Source organism: Gadus morhua, chromosome 6, assembly GCF_902167405.1.
Source record: "Gadus morhua chromosome 6, gadMor3.0, whole genome shotgun sequence".
Classification (NCBI taxonomy): Eukaryota; Metazoa; Chordata; class Actinopteri; order Gadiformes; family Gadidae; genus Gadus; species Gadus morhua.
Window position 1 is genome coordinate 2,925,897 of NC_044053.1, and position 18,032 is coordinate 2,943,928.

At 49.7% G+C, this 18,032-nt stretch overlaps 1 protein-coding gene across 3 annotated transcripts; it reads right to left on the reverse strand.

The window, feature by feature from the left end:
* Positions 1 to 454: 454 nt before the first annotated feature.
* Positions 455 to 17,943, reverse strand: LOC115545112 (CREB-regulated transcription coactivator 2). Of its 3 annotated transcripts, none has more exons than XM_030357940.1 (15): positions 17,686 to 17,943; positions 15,473 to 15,571; positions 14,905 to 15,021; positions 14,581 to 14,642; positions 12,897 to 12,965; positions 11,686 to 11,816; positions 11,261 to 11,340; positions 10,795 to 10,844; positions 9,066 to 9,331; positions 7,272 to 7,747; positions 4,708 to 5,277; positions 4,259 to 4,438; positions 1,623 to 1,694; positions 1,206 to 1,401; positions 455 to 708 (listed from the first exon to the last, which is right to left on the reverse strand). In XM_030357940.1, exons 1-15 carry the CDS (start codon positions 17,857 to 17,859, stop codon positions 536 to 538), a joined length of 2,715 nt encoding a protein of 904 aa, XP_030213800.1. In that variant the 5' UTR covers positions 17,860 to 17,943; the 3' UTR covers positions 455 to 535. The 3 variants fall into 3 exon arrangements, with proteins under 3 accessions (XP_030213800.1, XP_030213801.1, XP_030213802.1); XM_030357941.1 differs by having other exon boundaries at positions 4,259 to 4,435; positions 17,686 to 17,859; XM_030357942.1 differs by lacking the exon at positions 12,897 to 12,965 and having other exon boundaries at positions 17,686 to 17,859.
* Between the last annotated feature and the right edge of the window lie 89 nt (positions 17,944 to 18,032).

Here is an 18,032-nt window from a genome sequence, read left to right on the forward strand (position 1 = left end):
TGTTGAGCGTCGTCAGCACACACGGGGGCGGGTCCAACCACCGCTCCGTTGAGCGACATGACCTGGCGTTATCATCAGCCAATCAGGATGCAGCGGTAGCCGGGTGAGCTCTTTGCGATAGCATTCAGCGTGGGGTCGCGGGTTCACGGGGTCACGGGGTCACATAGAGCAGGCTCATGCCGTTTCTTCACGAGCATGCGGTTACAGGGTAATGCCGGAACTGGAACTGCCATCAGGAGGCTCCGCCCACTCGGCTAGCTCCGCCCATAGCCCGCCCCTTCCTCGGGACATGGATAGCGCTTTGATTGACAAGACAGGAGAGACGGACGCCTCCCCCTGATTGGCTGTCTCGTCTCTGGCACAGCCCCTTATGACCTCCAGAGTGTGCGTGTGCTTGTGCACGTGTGTGTGTGTGTGTGTCTGTGTGTGTGTGCGCATAGGTGTAGGTTTTGACGTTTATGTGTTTGTTTAAGTGTGTGTTTGCTAATGTGTGTGTGTGTTCATGCGTGTGTGTGTGCTCTGGGGTCGTCGGGGGTCACTTGAGGCGGTCGGTCCTGAAGGAGTCCTCCACGGCCGGGTCGGCCAGCATGAGGTCCCCGTCCAGCAGGTCCAGTCCCAGGTGGTCCAGGGAGAAGGGGTCCATCTCGAAGCCCGGCACGTGGGACAGGGCGCTGGTGATCTCCTTAGACAGGCCCGGAGGGGAGCCGCCTGGAGGGGGGAGACAGACGGGGTCAGAGCCACAGACGGGTTCAGAGCCACAGACGGGTTCAGAGCCACAGACGGGTTCAGAGCCACAGACGGGTTCAGAGCACCAGACGGGTTCAGAGCCACAGACGGGTTCAGAGCCACAGACGGGTTCAGAGCACCAGACGGGTTCAGAGCCACAGATGGGTTCAGAGCCACAGACGGGTTCAGAGCCACAGACGGGTTCAGAGCCACAGACGGGTTCAGAGCACCAGACGGGTTCAGAGCACCAGACGGGTTCAGAGCCACAGACGGGTTCAGAGCCACAGACGGGTTCAGAGCACCAGACGGGTTCAGAGCCACAGACGGGTTCAGAGCCACAGACGGGTTCAGAGCACCAGACAGACAGACAGACAGACAGACAGACAGACAGACAGACATGTACAGACAGACAGACAGGCAGGCAGGCAGACAGACAGACAGACAGACAGACAGACAGACAGACAGACAGACGGCCTCACCGGTGAGGATGATGTTGGGCATGGCGTGCGGGGGGTCCGGGGGGCCGTAGCCGTGGTTGTGGAGGTTGAGGAGCTGCTGCTGCTGGGGGCCCAGCTCCAGGAGGTCCAGGGACCCCTGGGGGGACTGGTACTGGCTCCGGTCCCCCAGGGCCCCGTCCACCAGGGACAGACCCTCCCCGGGAACCTCCATACCGAACTGGGGGGGCACAACACACACTGGCACCTGGGACTGGGGGACTGTGTGTGTGTGTGTGTGTGTGTGTGTGTGTGTGTGTGTGTGTGTGTGTGTGTGTGTGTGTGTGTGTGTGTGTCTTTGTAGGTGTGTGTGCGTGTGTATTTGTGTGCGTTTGTGGGTGTGTGTGTGTGTGGTTGTAGGGGTGTGTGTGTGTGCGTGTGTGTGTGTGTGTGTGTGTGTACCTGCTGGTTGCCCCTCTCGGAGAGCTGGGCACTCAGGTAGGGGTCTTCCAGCAGAGAGTTGAACAGCGAGTCCTACAGAGTACAGAGAGAGTTAAACCAAGTTAAAGAGTTCAACTCAGTTAAATAGAGTCAAACAGAGTATCCTACAGAGTACAGAGAGAGTTAAACCCAGTTAAAGAGTTCAACTCAGTTCAATAGAGTCAAACAGAGTATCCTACAGAGTACAGAGAGACTTAAACCCAGTTAAAGAGTTCAAATCAGTTCAATAGAGTCAAACAGAGTATCCTACAGAGTACAGAGAGTTAAACCAAGTTAAAGAGTTCAACTCAGTTCAATAGAGTCAAACAGAGTATCCTACAGAGTACAGAGAGAGTTAAACCAAGTTAAAGAGTTCACCTCAGTTAAATAGAGTCAAACAGAGTATCCTACAGAGTACAGAGAGAGTTAAACCAAGTTAAAGAGTTCACCTCAGTTCAATAGAGTCAAACAGAGTATCCTACAGAGTACAGAGAGAGTTAAACCAAGTTAAAGAGTTCACCTCAGTTCAATAGAGTCAAACAGAGTATCCTACAGAGTACAGAGAGAGTTAAACCAAGTTAAAGAGTTCACCTCAGTTAAATAGAGTCAAACAGAGTATCCTACAGAGTACAGAGAGAGTTAAACCAAGTTAAAGAGTTCACCTCAGTTAAATAGAGTCAAACAGAGTATCCTACAGAGTGAGTTAAACCAAGTTAATGAGTTCAACTCAATTAAATAGAGTCAAACAGAGTATCCTACAGAGTACAGAGAGAGTTAAAGAGTTCAACTCAATTAAATAGAGTCAAACAGAGTATCCTACAGTACAGAGAGTTAGACAGGGAGCTAGATATAGTTAAACTCAGTTAAACAGGGAGGTAGATAGAGTTAAACTCATTTAAATATAGTTAAATAGAGAGTCAAACTCAGTTAAACAGGGAGGTAGATAGTTTTAAACTCAGTTAAAAAGAGAGTTAAACTCAGTTAAATATAGTTAAATAGAGAGTTAAACTCAGTTAAACAGGGAGGTAGATATAGTTTTAAACTCAGTTAAAAAGAGAGTTAAACTCAGTTAAATATAGTTAAATAGAGAGTTAAACTCAGTTAAATAGAGAGTTAAACTCAGTTAAATATAGTTAAACTCAGTTAAATAGAGTTAGACAGATAGTTGGACAGAGACTTAGTCACAGTTATACAGCAAGATAGACACAGTCGGACAGACTTAAACTTAGACTAAGACACAGCGTTAGAAACAAGATATTCTGTACATATTAAAATATATATATGAACATAAGGTATTGAGAGTTAACAGCTTGTTTAGAATAATAGATGACTGTGACAGTGTCAGTATGTATTGATGTTCTCTGATGTGCAGTGACCTCACCTGCACCAGGTCTGAGTTATGACTCAGTGGGTTTAACCCCCCCCCCCCCCCCCCCCCCCCCCCCCACACAACACAACTCTTCCTCTTCTACCTTTCCGGTGCCAAGAATAGAGGAGCCGTTTCTGTGTAATTCTGCAGAAACATTTTGGGGGCTTTCCAAAGGTTAGTGAAACAGCCCTATTTCTGCTGACTTCCTGTTAGTCTCGTGGGCGTATGATCCACCTCATCTCTGGTTTAGTTCACCTGGTTACTTTACCTCCTCTGTAGTCGGCCACCTGATTTATCTTAGCAAGACCGGGTCCTTATCTCTTATCCGTCTATATGTTTGTATCTAGGTCTATATAGGTCTGTATGTGTTTACATAGGTCTGTATGTGTGTATCTAGGTCTATCTAGGTCTGTATGTGTGTATCTAGGTCTATATAGGTCTGTATGAGTGTATCTAGGTCTATATAGGTCTATACGTGTGTATCTAGGTCTATACGTGTGTATCTAGGTCTATACGTGTGTATCTAGGTCTATACGTGTGTATCTAGGTCTATACGTGTGTATCTAGGTCTATATAGGTCTATACGTGTGTATCTAGGTCTATACATGTGTATCTAGGTCTGTACGTGTGTATCTAGGTCTGTACGTGTGTATCTAGGTCTATACGTGTGTATCTAGGTCTATATAGGTCTATACGTGTGTATCTAGGTCTATATGTGTGTATCTAGGTCTATATAGGTCTATACGTGTGTATCTAGGTCTATACCTGTGTATCTAGGTCTATACCTGTGTATCTAGGTCTATACCTGTGTATCTATGTCTATACCTGTGTATCTAGGTCTATATGTGTGTATCTAGGTCTATATAGGTCTATACGTGTGTATCTAGGTCTATATGTGTGTATCTAGGTCTATATAGGTCTATACCTGTGTATCTAGGTCTATATGTGTGTATCTAGGTCTATATAGGTCTATACGTGTGTATCTAGGTCTATATGTGTGTATCTAGGTCTATATAGGTCTATACGCGTTTATCTAGGTCTATATGTGTGTATCTAGGTCTATATAGGTCTATACGTGTGTATCTAGGTCTATATGTGTGTATCTAGGTCTATATAGGTCTATACCTGTGTATCTAGGTCTATATGTGTGTATCTAGGTCTATATAGGTCTATACGTGTGTATCTAGGTCTATACGTGTGTATCTAGGTCTGCATGCGTGTCCTAGCAGCTGGTTCTGTCAGTGCGTACGTTGTAGAGTCCCAGCTCGGAGGCGATGGAGTGGTTGAGCTGCTGCAGCTGCATCAGCCCGCTGGCTCTCTGGGGGTCCGAGTGGCCCCCGAGAGACTGCTCACACTGCTCCTGCTGGGTCTCGCTCTTTATCAGCGGGGTGCTGGGGGCGTCCAGGGGCCCGCTGGCCGGTCTCTGCTGCTAGAGGAGGGACGGGGACCCGAGGGAGAGTATTAGGCCATCAAATACCCAACTGAGAGCTAGCAAAACAAGACTTGTGCACTTCTGCGGATTAGAGTTTCCATAGTATTACACCGCTACAAGTATTACGTTACTATTTTAGGAAGCATTTTGCTGACGGGCTGCCCGGACACTTTGACTGTTTAAGACGGTTCAATCTAGACCACGGACTGTGGTCGGTCTCGGCCTCCCTTGCAGGTCGCCGTGGTAACGTAAGGGAACCAGCTTACCGTTCTTAAGTGCTGCTGGATCTGGATCTGCGCGTTTCGCAGGTTCTGGAGCTGAAGGTTCTGCTGCTGCTGCTGTTGTTGTTGATGTTGTTGTTGCTGCTGATCCTGTTGTTGTTGTTGTTGTTGTTGTTGTTGCTGCTGCTGCTGCTGCTGCTGCTGCTGTTGTTGCTGCTGCTGCTGCCGTTGTTGGTGTTGTTGTTGTTGTTGTTGTTGTTGCTGCTGCTGCTGCTGTTGTTGTTGCTGTTGTTGTTGCTGCTGATACTGGTGTTGGTGGTGGAGGTGCGCGGGGGAGGGGTTGGGCCTGTTCTGCTGCTGGAGCCGGTGCATCTGGGTGAGGTGGGGGTTCTGCTGACCCAGGGAGGAGGAGGAGGGGGGAGGCTGCTGCTGCTGGCTGCTGGGGGGGACACAGCTGCCCTGGTTCTGCTGGGGGTGGTGGTTCTGCTGGGGGTGGTGGTTCTGCTGGGGGTGGTGGTTCTGTTGGGGGTGGTGGTTCTGGTGGAGCTGCTGGTTGAAGGGGTAGGGGGGTAGCCGTTGGTCCAGGGGCAGCTTGCTGGTGTCCAGAGGGACTCCCTGGGGGAGGAGAGGGGAGGGGAGGGGAGGGGAGCGGGGAGGAGAGGGGAGGGGAGGGGAGGGGAGGGGGAGGTTAAACGGGCAGCCGGACCCCAGAGTAGGCAGTAGGGTGGAACTGAGCTCCAGACACCACGACAGCACTGTGAGTGAGTGAGTGAGTGAGTGAGTGAGTGAGTGAGTGAGTGAGTGAGTGAGTGAGTGAGTGAGTGAGTGAGTGAGTGAGTGAGTGAGTGAGTGAGAGTTAATGAGTTTGAGAGTGTGAGTTAGAGTGAAAGTGTGATAGTGAGAGTGAAAGTGTGATAGTGAGTAGGGCCCGACCGATATTGATTTTTGAGTGCCGATGCTGATTATTTTCAGAGAAAAATTACGATTACGATTTAATCGGCCGATTAAAAAAAAATAAAAAAAATAAACAAAAGCATATAAAACATAGTTTTTGATACCTTAAATATACTTTAAACACTTTTGACGAATATGTGAATTGAATGCAGAACCTTTGAGTGTTTTAGAATACATTTACAGTCAAAAATGAGTGTAATGTAAAATGTAAAATAAATAACTAACTCCCAATGTGCTGCGCTCGTGAGCAGTGACTAACACGTGCGTGCTGAGCAGTATGGTCTCACCGTTAGAGTCTACAGTATAACAAATTAACATGGCCTGGGACCTAAAGAAAAACAGGCACAACATGCTCAAACAACGCGTCTTGTGTACATTGGTGAGGTGAGCGCGCAGCTGCCTGAGCGAGCGTGCTTTCATGTTGTACGGTAAAATTCAATCTCCTCTTTTTTACTCCAGCTAAAGTTGTTAGTTAGCAAGGCGAGTAGGGGCGCAATCTGCAGGATACTAAGCGCAATAACATAAAAAAAAATAAATTAAAAAAAATCGGTTGTAATCTGCGTCTTTTTGGCCGATGCCGATTATTTTCAAAAAGGCTATAATCGGCCGATTAAATCGGCAGGCCGATAAATCGGTCAGGCCCTAATAGTGAGTGAGAATGAAAGTGTGAGAGTGTCAGAGTGAACGTGTGAGAGTGAGAGAGTGTGAGTGACAGTGAAAGTGTGAGCATAAGTGAGTGAGAGTGTGAGTGAATGAGAGTGAAGGTGAGGGTGAGTACGAGTGAGTCAGAGTGAGGGTGAGTGTGAGTGAGTCAGAGTGAGGGTGAGTCAGAGTGAAGGTGAGTGAGTCAGAGTGAAGGTGAGAGTGAGTCAGAGTGAGGGTGAGAGTGAAGGTGAGTGAGTCAGAGTGAGTCAGAGTGAGGGTGAGTGAGTCAGAGTGAGGGTGAGGGTGAGAGTGAGTCAGAGTGAGGGTGAGTCAGAGTGAAGGTGAGTGAGTCAGAGTGAAGGTGAGAGTGAGTCAGAGTGAGGGTGAGAGTGAAGGTGAGTGAGTCAGAGTGAGTCAGAGTGAGGGTGAGTGTCAGAGTGAAGGTGAGTGAGTCAGAGTGAGGGTGAGGGTGAGAGTGAGTCAGAGTGAGGGTGAGTCAGAGTGAAGGTGAGTGAGTCAGAGTGAAGATGAGAGTGAGTCAGAGTGAGGGTGAGAGTGAAGGTGAGTGAGTCAGAGTGAAGGTGAGGGTGAGAGTGAGTCAGAGTGAGGGTGAGAGTCAGAGTGAAGGTGAGTGAGTCAGAGTGAGGGTGAGTGTGAGTCAGAGTGAGTCAGAGTGAAGGTGAGTGAGTCAGAGTGAAGGTGAAGGTGAGAGTGAGTCAGAGTGAGTCAGAGTGAAGGTGAGTGAGTCAGAGTGAAGGTGAAGGTGAGAGTGAGTCAGAGTGAGGGTGAGTCAGAGTGAAGGTGAGTGAGTCAGAGTGAAGGTGAAGGTGAGAGTGAGGGTGAGTGAGTCAGAGTGAAGGTGAAGGTGAGAGTGAGGGTGAGTGAGTCAGAGTGAAGGTGAAGGTGAGAGTGAGTCAGAGTGAGTCAGAGTGAAGGTGAGTGAGTCAGAGTGAGTGAGTGTGTGTGACGGAGAGCGAGGGTGAAAGTGAGGGTGAGTGAGTGTGAGTTACCTGTGTGATGGAGGACAGCGTGGGGGAGATGGTGGGGGAGAACTGTTTGGAGGGGTGCCTCCGTCCCTCCCCCCCCATGGGCAGGATGAGCGGCGACAGCTGGGCCCGCCTCCGCGGCGACGTGCTGAGTGGCGGCTGCCCCTGGCCACTCAGGAGCGGCGAGTAGGAGGAGCCACAGGAGCTGGCCCCGCCCACGGCGCTGCTGTAGCTGGGGTTGCTACTGGCGACCGGCTGGCCGCTCAGGGAGGAGTTGCTCAGCGAGGAGTGCAGCGATTGGCTGCTGAGGGAGGAGGCCAGCGAGGGGGAGGAGCATAGCGAGGACTGCAGGGAGGGGTTGCTAAGCGACGACTGCAGGGAGGTGGAGCTTAGGGAGCTGGGGAAGGAGTGGCTGCTGAGAGACGATTGGATGTTGGGGTTGCTTAGCGACGAGTGCAGGGAGGAGAGACTCAGTGTGCTCTGGAGGGACGCCAGGAGACCTGGGGGGGGGGGGAGACACCGGTCAGATCCCGTCAGGGAGGGGGCGGAACGAAACGCATTTAGAATTCAATCACGGGAATAAAACATGGCTCATGTCCGTCTCTCTCTCTCTCTCCCTCAGCGTAGCTCTCGGTCTCTTTCACTCTCTGTTTCACCAGGCGAGGGACAAGGACATCTGCCCTGGTCTTTCTGAGATTTACTCAGAACGACATCACACACACACACACACACACACACACACACACACACACACACACACACACACACACACACACACACACACACACACACACACACACACACACACACACACACACAGAGCTTGTTTTGTTATTGTGGTGAGACAGAGCATCCTTCAAGCAGGCCTCCGTATCCTAGCAACCACCTCTTGCTGGAGGAGGTGAGTGTCACATGACCTCCATCTCCCAGGTCAACAGAGCAGCGATGCATCCAACCCGTTATATCCACACTCGTTGGTGTGTCACTGCTGCACTGTCATCGAACAATGAGTTGATGAGATCAGTTAACCGAGTTCATAGAGCCACATGAATTCCGGTTTATTTTTTTCCAAATTCCGTATTTTTCCCCCCAAATTCTGTGTTTTATGATTTGTGTCCTCTAATTGCATCATCAGCAACAGTGTCTACCATAGTTAATTAATGCAACGTCAACATTTAAACAAGTTATAACAGTACACTTTTTAAATGTTCATGTTTAACAGTTGATTCCATTTCTAGATTTCGGCAGTTTCAACATCGCAGACATCATAGGGCCCCAAGTATGGCAGAGTCAACTTATCAGCCTCATCTAAGTATAGCTAATCTAAAATATCTCACCTCTACTTGAGGGTGTGAAAGGAAGTCGGAACAAGCCCACGATTATACCGAAAACGTGGGCTTGACGTTTATACAAAACAACAACAATATCCAGACATTACAAAGACATGATGGCCGCCCGCGCGCGCGCGCACACACGCACGCACGCACGCACACGCGCACACACACACACACACACACACACACTAGGGCTGGGCGATTTGGCCTAAAAATAAAACCTCAAACCCGATTATCGATTTGAATCGATAGTTGACAAATATATCTATTTTTTTAAGTTTGGATTTTATTTGAAGATTAACAATGATTAACAAAAGCTAAATTTGGTTGCCACAGACTTTAGGCAACCTCTAAACACTCAAAAAAATGTTTTCCGCCATAATCGTTTTTTTTTTTATATAGATTATTGACCATAAATTCGAATTACGATTAAAAACCGATTAATCGCCCAGCTCTAACACACACACCCCCACCCCCACCCTACCAGGGGAGTGCTGGTGGAAGGCGTGCCCGGCGCCGTGCAAGGGGTTGATGCCCAGGTGGTTGAGCGTGGAGGCCAGGCTGCCGGTGCTGCTGCCCCCGCTGAGGGAGGCCGACCCGGGGTAGCCCGGCTCGTCGTGGTCCAGGGGCGTGGGCAGCGGGGAGGGGAAGTGCAGGCTGGACAGGTCGGGCAGGGAGCCCCCCGTGTTGAGGGCCGGGGGGGGCAGGTGGACCGTGGTGGAGGAGGGCTGCTCCGGGGAGGGGAAGATACTGGGGGGGGGGGGGGGGGGGGGGGAGGAGGGGGGAGAGGGGAGAGGAGGGGAGAGGAGAGGGGAGAGGAGAGAGGAGAGGAGAGGAGGGGGGAGGAGAGGGAGGATAGAGGGGAGAGGGGAGGAGAAGAGGGAGGAGGAGAGGGGGGATAGAGGGGAGAGGGGAGGAGAAGAGGGAGGAGGGGAGGAGAGGGGGGGGGGAGGAGAGGGGGGAGAAAATAAAGGAGGAGGGAAGAAGAAATAGAAAGAGAGATCAATAAATGTTTGGCTAAACTAACTAGAGTGTAGGGCTGGCCCGAATTATTCGAATACTCGTTCGGAAAATTATTATTCGAAGCTTAAATCAGTATTCGGGGCTTCGTTGTTACACGTAGGCCAACGTGACGTTACCAGAGCGAGGGAGGCAAACTATAAGCGACACCGAGCAGAGAAGCGAGAGAGGTGGAGGGAGAATATATATCTTGTTTCCCCTTACTTTATAACAACATTAGTGGGATCTCGGGAGGAAAAGAAATGCTTAGTGAAATGCTAACCTTAGCTTAGTTGTTTGTTTACGTTCGCTGTACAGCGCCGCGCCAATCAACTGTGACTGGCTTTCTGCAGAGCGTGAGCGTCTTGCGAATACCCGGTCAATATAATGGATATAATATGGACACATAAGACAATCAATATTCGGTATTTGTTATGGATTTATTGTACAAATTCCCTGAAAAGATGCACGTTCCAGAATGAATTGAAAAGCTCCCTTAAGGGCTGAGATGGCAGAGGACAGCTGATTTGGAACGGAACAACAGCTGTTCGCTTCAACAAGGAAAAACTAAGGAACTCCAACTTACTTAGGCCTACTAATTAACGTTCAAAAGCTATTAAATCTTCAACAAAATATTCAGATACTGTCAAAATCGGTTCCAGGGAGTATATAGGGATTATTAATGTTGTTTTTGATGGTGTGTTTTTCTGGAACGAGTATTCGAATATTCGCTCGGAAAAACCAACGAGTATTCGAAGCCTGAAAAATGGCATTCGGGCCAGCCCTACTAGAGTGGAACTAACTAACTAACTGTGAGTGAGTGAGTTTGAATGACAAGCATTGATTGATGACAGAGAGTATGGCCCAAGCTGTCCGAAGAGGTCAAATTAAAAACGTTTTAGCCAGTGCGCAAGTGAGTGAGTGAGTGAGTGAATGAGCGAGTGAGTGAGTGAGTGAGTGAGTGAGTGAGCGAGCGAGCGAGCGAGTGAGTGAGTGAGTGAGCGAGCGAGCGAGCGAGCGAGTGAGTGAGTGAGTGAGCGAGTGAGTGAGTGAGTGAGTGAGCGAGCGAGTGAGCGAGTGAGTGAGTGAGTGAGTGAGCGAGTGAGCGAGTGAGTGAGTGAGTGAGCGAGTGAGTGAGCGAGTGAGTGAGTGAGTGAGTGAGTGAGCGAGTGAGTGAGTGAGCGAGTGAGTGAGTGAGCGAGTGAGCCTCTTACTTGATACCAGGAACTTCGCAGGACTTGGGACGCGACGACAGCATTGGCAACTAGCCAGGAGTAGATAAGCACTGTTAGTTCATTATAACTCCCAATACCACGACAATAGGCCGACAGGTAGCGGACAGACGGGCAGATAGACAGACGGCCAGAGAGACAGCTAGATGGATAGATATAGAGACGGTAGATAGACAGGTAAACTGGTTGGGGGCCAAGTAGAGAGACATGTGGAGTGTGGAGTAAGACAGACAGAGAGATAGACAGGGAGAGAAACAGAGAGACACACACACAGGTAGAGAGAAAGACAGGTAGAGAAACAGAGAGACAGACAGGTAGAGAGAAAGAGGGACAGACTGGTAAAGAGACAGACAGGTAGATAGACAGAGAGAGAGACAGGTAGAGAGACAGAGGGACAGACAGGTAAAGAGACAGACAGGGTAGAGAGACAGACAGGTGAGTCGCTTACCTTCTTGGAGTCCCAGGGCTTGAGCAGTTTCCCTTCGTCCAGAACGTTCTCCTCGATGGGCGGGACGGGGTACGGGAACACTGAGGGGACAAACAGCGCGGGTCAAGATGGCCGACCAGGGAACAGAGGAGGTCTCACCCGGGTCATCTGACCACAAGCCTCTCCTCTCCGTCCCCCGCAGCAGACTCTCCACCCTGGGTGGCAGGTCTTTCAGCGTCGTGCCCCCCCCCCCTCCCCCCCAACTCTGGAACTCCCTAGCTCTATCCGTCCGTGAATGCATAGACCCTCGGTATATATGATTTGTGTTGTTGTGCTGTTTTGTTCTGTGTAAGCACTGTCAAGCGACCGTGAGTATGAGAAAGGCGCTGTATAAAACAATCAGATTCATTAATTAATTCAGAAAAAACAAACACGGCCCTACGTACTTCTCCGCCCCTCGCCCTCCGGCTGCCCGGCCCGCCGGGGGGCCTGGGGGGGGAGGCTGTGGCCGGAGGAGAAGGGGTCCCCCAAGGGGGGGTTCATCACACTGGTGTGGAGCGCAGAGTCAGAGTTGGTCCTGGAGAGGGGCGAGAGACATCCACACAGCATATGAGAGAGAGAGAGAGAGAGAGAGAGAGAGAGAGAGAGAGAGAGAGAGAGAGAGAGAGAGAGAGAGAGAGAGAGAGAGAGAGAGAGAGAGAGAGAGAGAGAGCGAGAGAGAGAGCGAGAGAGCGAAACAAAGGAAGAGAGAAATAGAGGTACGGACAATTACACAGTGATCGCACTGCATCGATGACAAACAATGAGAAGTTCAGGTTGAGAAAAAGAAAAGTCCTACCATCTTCTGGACTGGGCCTGCTGCCTTCACTCACTACTGGTCTAGTATGTCAGCAGTTTGTGGAGCTAACACGCTAGCCAGTTAGCTCACAGTTACAGAGCGAACTGACATTTAGAGATGCAAAATGTGGTTAAGCTCGACTGGCTCCGTTATCAGCGCCTATCAGAGTTCTGTGTGTTTGTATCTATGCAAGCAAATATATCTGATAGCTCAGAATCAGTTGTTCAAAATAAAGTCCTTCCTGTACACGCGACAACATTTCAAACCGGCGACAGCACAGGTGTCAACAAGGTGCTGCTTTCCAGAGACCTGGTGCTGAAACCAATCAGCCGTTTAGCGCCATCTGATCTACAGAGACCTACAGCGGGTTCTAGATGAACCTCGTTTGGAAGCAGGCAGGGGAGAGGGCATCTTGTCCTAGGAGGCCCACAGGAATACCGCAGACATCGAGCCCAGAACCCCTAACTAAGACACTACAGTGTAACACCGCCATGTGGTAGACCATCGACTCAAGCTTCTACAAAACAAAGGGACTGACATCAGAAGACCCAGACGGATGGGCGGTTTTCCCGTCCGCATTGACAGTTGTGTGTCGAGGGCTTCTCAGAGCCTTCAACGTCAAAATGTAGACTCCAGTGGGGATTTTAAGGCCATGTTTCTTGAGGAACGTACACGAAGAATAGCAATGTGTTGTAGCCAATATACAGTTGTGGAAAGGAGAGGGGGAAAAAGGAAAGGAGAGGGAACTAAAAGGACGGAGAGAAGAGAAGAGAAGAGAAGAGAAGAGAAGAGGAGAGAAGAGGAGGAGGAGGAGTTCACCTGTTGAGTGCGGTAGTGGGGAGACGAAACAAATGGCTTCTATCCCCGGGAAAGTTTCCACACCAGTTCCTTGCATGAGCCACAGACACAATGAGCATGGTTACCTTCTCTCCTTCACCAGGAGGAGGAGGAGGAGGAGGAGGAGGAGGAGCAGCAGCAGGGAGGGGGATGGAGACCACAAGCCAAAAGAAGGAGCAGGAATGGAAGGAACGAGTGGAGCCAGTTTGAACAGATGGAGCGCGCGTGTGTGCGTGTGTGAGTGATAACAGGGTGCGTTTGTTTCCAAACTCAGCAGCTTCCTCTGGCATATTTACAGGCCACTTTATCTCAGAGACGGCCAAAGCTGCGAGACTGACCTACTAAATCAAAGCCTTCTGCCGACACACACACACACACACACACACACACACACACACACACACACACACACACACACACACACACACACACACACACAGTGTGATCGATTGTGCTGTGGAAGCATTATACTACTTCCTGTTTCTCTTGGCCAATCACTGACGCTGATGATGTCATGTGATTAGTGACAATTTACAGCCAATTTCCTGTCCAATGAGAGAGCTGTAGGTATGGTAACGGCTGGTTAACTAACCTGCATTTAGAAATCCCCAGATGTTTCTTCTGGTCTCTCCTAACTCAGACTTGTAGCTCAATACCCAAATGGAACCTGTCTTCAAACAAGTACCTACACATCTAGCATCTAACCTAGATCCCAAACCTACGCAATACCCAGACAGAACCGTTGCTGATGAATCAAGGGAATAACCTCCAGGGGCTGACTCACCTTCCAGTACTCACTGCCTGCTTCGTTAGTATCGGTCTCCTAGCAACTAGTCTGATAAAAAGTGAGGTCATGTCTTGTGTTATAACCACACCCTTGAGGCACACATGTGTCTGCTAGGGTCCGTGTGTGTGTGTGTGTGTGTGCGTGTGTGAGTCAGTTTTCATTCATGCGTGTGCATCTGTGTGTAAGGGATTGCGTCCGCGTGTACTGTGAAGGTGTGTGTGTGTTTACATACGATGTGCGTGCGTGTCCGTCTTCATTCATGTTTGTTTTCATCTGTGTGTGTGTGCTTGTGTGTGTGTGTGTGTGTTCACGTTGGAAGTGTAAAGCCAGGGTTTAGTAAATGTGATGCTATTAGTACTAGAAGCCAGGAGGCCCGTCAGAGGGCAGCAGTCCAGAGGAATGATTGACCAGAAGAGAAAGGAGTCTCTCAAGGAGACGGAAAACCAAGAACTGCTCTTAGCGCGAGTAAGGAAGCAACGCTAATAAGTCAGCATCACGCTAAAACCATGTAATGCTATCGTTAGCATGCAGGCGTACCGTCATAGCAATAGAAGCTAACTACTCTATCACAAGCTAATGCTATGGTTTGCATGCAGAAGCATTAGCATTAGCCACGTGGAGGACGTCGGAAAGCCATGTTTAATGTGGGAACGTTTTTCCAAGAAATAAACAGCTTGGTTAAAAGTTTGAGCCAAAACTAAGTTTAGTGAAACTCTAGAGGCGGGAGTTTCAACAACATCTGCGTTTTTGCGCTGGTTTAGAGGCGTTGTGGCAGAGGCTTTCAGAGAGAAAAGAGAGGACAGCTGGAGGGAACAGGCATCTATGTGGATACCCACGTTTCCATGGAGACCACTGGGGAGTTGGGGTCCTGACTCTTACCTTCTCCAGCTGGGGTCGGGGGGCAGGGACAGGTAGGCGGGGTTATACGCTGCGTTGTCCATCTGAGCATGCGATTGGTCAAGGCAACAACAGCAGGAAGTGATCACATCAAACTCAATTTAAAATCAATCATGTAATTTGGGACATTTACATCTAATTGACATATTCTTTATCAAAATGGTGTCAAATATCTATAACTCATTAGTAAGCAATGAACCGTGACCCTGGTATGCAAAACAGAGAGCCCAAGTTGGCTCCTGAACCTCAGGTTGGGCACCATGGGCTCCGTGTTCCGCAGCAGCCGATTGGCTGACTAAAGGATACTTGTCGGTTGCGGTACGGTCGTACCGGGGACACGAAGTGGCGGTCCCGCTGCACCCGCTCCACCAGACCATGGTGTCGGGTGGAGCGACTGGACTCCAGGGTGGAGGAGAACGAGCCCTGGGAGAGAAACACACACACAGAGAGAGAGAGAGAGAGAGAGAGAGAGAGAGAGAGAGAGAGAGAGAGAGAGAGAGAGAGAGAGAGAGAGAGAGAGAGAGAGAGAGAGAGAGAGAGAGAGAGAGAGAGAGAGAGAGAGAGAGAGAGAGAGAGAGAGAGAGAGAGAGAGAGGGAGAGAGGGAGAGAGAGAGAGAGAGAGAGAGAGAGGATAGCGGGAGAGAGGGGTGAGGGAGAGACCCAGAGAGTTAAATAGAAGCCGAGGAAAGGGGAAGAAGGACACAGAGAGAGATAGCCAGTGAAGTAGAAAGTAAACGAGAAAGAGAAGAGTTATTGATAAGATGAGGCACCTCTGTTGTTATCCACATACATTGTCCATGAAAGCCTATGCCCCCCCCCCCCCCATGTCAATAGCTGAGAGGGGGGGGTCTCTGGGAGGGGTGGGGTCTGGTACCTGGAAGTCCTGGTGGTTCCGTCCGATCTGGTTGACGTCAGGCAGGGAGCCGCCGTAATACGGTCCCTGGTTTCTGGCCAGGCGCTTCTGGGCCTGGAGCTGAGCAGAGGGGATGGATGAAGGAATGAATGAAGGAAGGGATGAATTAATTAATTAATCAATACATGGAGAAATAAGAAACAGACGATGATACATGATCAATGAGGCAATGATGGAACGAATATTGTAAACCACTTGAACTCCACAATTCCAACCAATCAAGACACACAGTTGATTTTGGTCTCTCCAAATATGTTAAAAACATATCTTATCTCTTCTGCTCTCACACACACACACACACACACACACACACACACACACACAACACCCCCCCCCCCCCCACACACACCCACACCCCTCCTGGTTGCTATTAGCTGATTGGATCGCATTGCTGCAGTAAAACACACTCGGCCTGCATGCCTCCCAGCTGGCATGTGTTTGCGCGTGGTGGGTGTGTCCGTGTTTATTGCCCTATTCATTTCATAAATACAACGTATTGTGCCTCTATTAATAGAGCCGCAAGAACTACACGTTGGAATTTCCATTGTACCGAGGTGCCTTGGACGACGCATTATTAAAACCAGCCCAAACACCACAACACCAGCTCTATGTTGAAGTGTGTGATTATAACGACTGACTGATTAAACAGGCCAGGGCCGATGTCATGTACACATAACATGACCATTAAGTGTACGCTCAATATATTATAGTATTAAAAAACCGCTATACAGTAGTGGACGATGGCTTGATACAACACAGCCGTACACAGAACACTGACGCGATAAAATAATATTGTTGAAAAGATAAATACGGACATTGATGCAGTATCGGAAGTAAATCATACTTCACAGTGCCCAAGTGAAGGTCCCGTTTACACCCCGAAAACATGTCTGGAACGTGTCTGTCTATAATGAGTTTTTCTGTGTGTCTGGGTGCCTTGGAAGGGTCTGAATAGAATTCCGTGAGGAGACACAATTTACAGGGTGGGAGGGGGGAGACCCCAGTGAATAGAGGTACGAAAGAGGGTTGGTGACACACACACACACACACACTGGCTGGGACTTGTATTTTGTGGCCAACTCTTCAATGAATCTGCCGCTTCTACCCAACATCTAGCACGAGACATTTAATCTGGAACTTTTCACCCCTTAGTGATATCGAAAGAACATTTGTTTTATGTGGTTGTTTTAAACAAGCAGACAAACCTCGCTCCAGATTGGCATGCCAAACGTGGGAGGCCGGGCCTAGCCCAGCAGAGGAATCCGAATCAAACAAGTCCAAATTAACAGCTACATAGAACTGATTTGAGGCGTCAGTGACTTAATGGTTAGTTATAAAGGTCATAACCGCCACCTTTACATTCCCGCAGAGAGTCAGGGACCCCACTTTCTCTTAAACATGGAACACATCCGCATCCAATTAAAGATGTAACTCGTGTAATCATAATACATTAGGTATAATAAAGGTTATTATGGAGTTATGGGCAGGTCAACTCTCTGAAGTATAAGATGTCATAACATTCAACGTGTGTGTGATAAATCAACTCCATGTAACCCCATCTAACTCTTAGAACTGCTCCTCTCCAAAAGTGACTTCATCCAGAGGGACCCACAGTGAACCCAGACGGTCCTGGTTAGCCTTCCGATGAGGACACACATCGATGCTGCTGGGGTTGATAAAGACTAAAGGCTGTCTAACCAGGCTAGCTCTGAACTTAACCCAAACACGTCCACCAAAGTCACTTAGTTTACCACACAAACCTCCACCAAAACACCTTAACATCTCCGTCCCTGTCAGCTCCCTAAAAAGTCCTCGGTAGGAGAGCTGTTCGTGCGGACCGATGACTTTAATCTACATTACGCGGAGCACTTGGAGGCTAGCGCTGGAAGCGCGGATGACAGCAGACCGTAAACAAGCCAGGCTAGTAGCCGCTAGTTAGCCGCTAGTTAGCACTAGCCGGCTAACAGCGGAGAGGAAACGGGACAAGCTGACTTTTATCCACCCCGTGGTTATTCACTAAACTCCGGGCCGACGTCAGAGGAGCTGCCGGCTGTTAGAATACCCGCACACCGCCATGTAGGGGCCGTTATTCGGGGTTACAAAACTCCCGAGGCCTCCGCTCCCACTAAGCGGCTCTCCTCCTCCTCCTCCTGCCGTCTCAGAGTGCGCCTTACCCGGGTGGAGGAGATGTCCATCATGACCTCCTGGAAGGCGGCCGTCTCCTCTGCTTGGCGCTGTGTGTGGAGCGCTATCTTCTCGCTGAACTTTCGGGGGTTGGAAGCCCCGGACCCAGCACCCGGAGCGGAGCCGGGACCGGGTCCGCAACCGCCTGCACCCGACGCAGACATCTTTACCGAGCGGACGGGGACGGCTTGACGTAGTGGAGCGGTTCTCCCACTGTCGGACTGCGCGGTGACAGCGGGGACAGCAGCGCCCCCTGCAGGCCATGGAGGGGCCTGCTGAACTGTTATAAACTATTATCATGACATCCAGGGTTGTGTATTGGGTTTTATGTTAAACC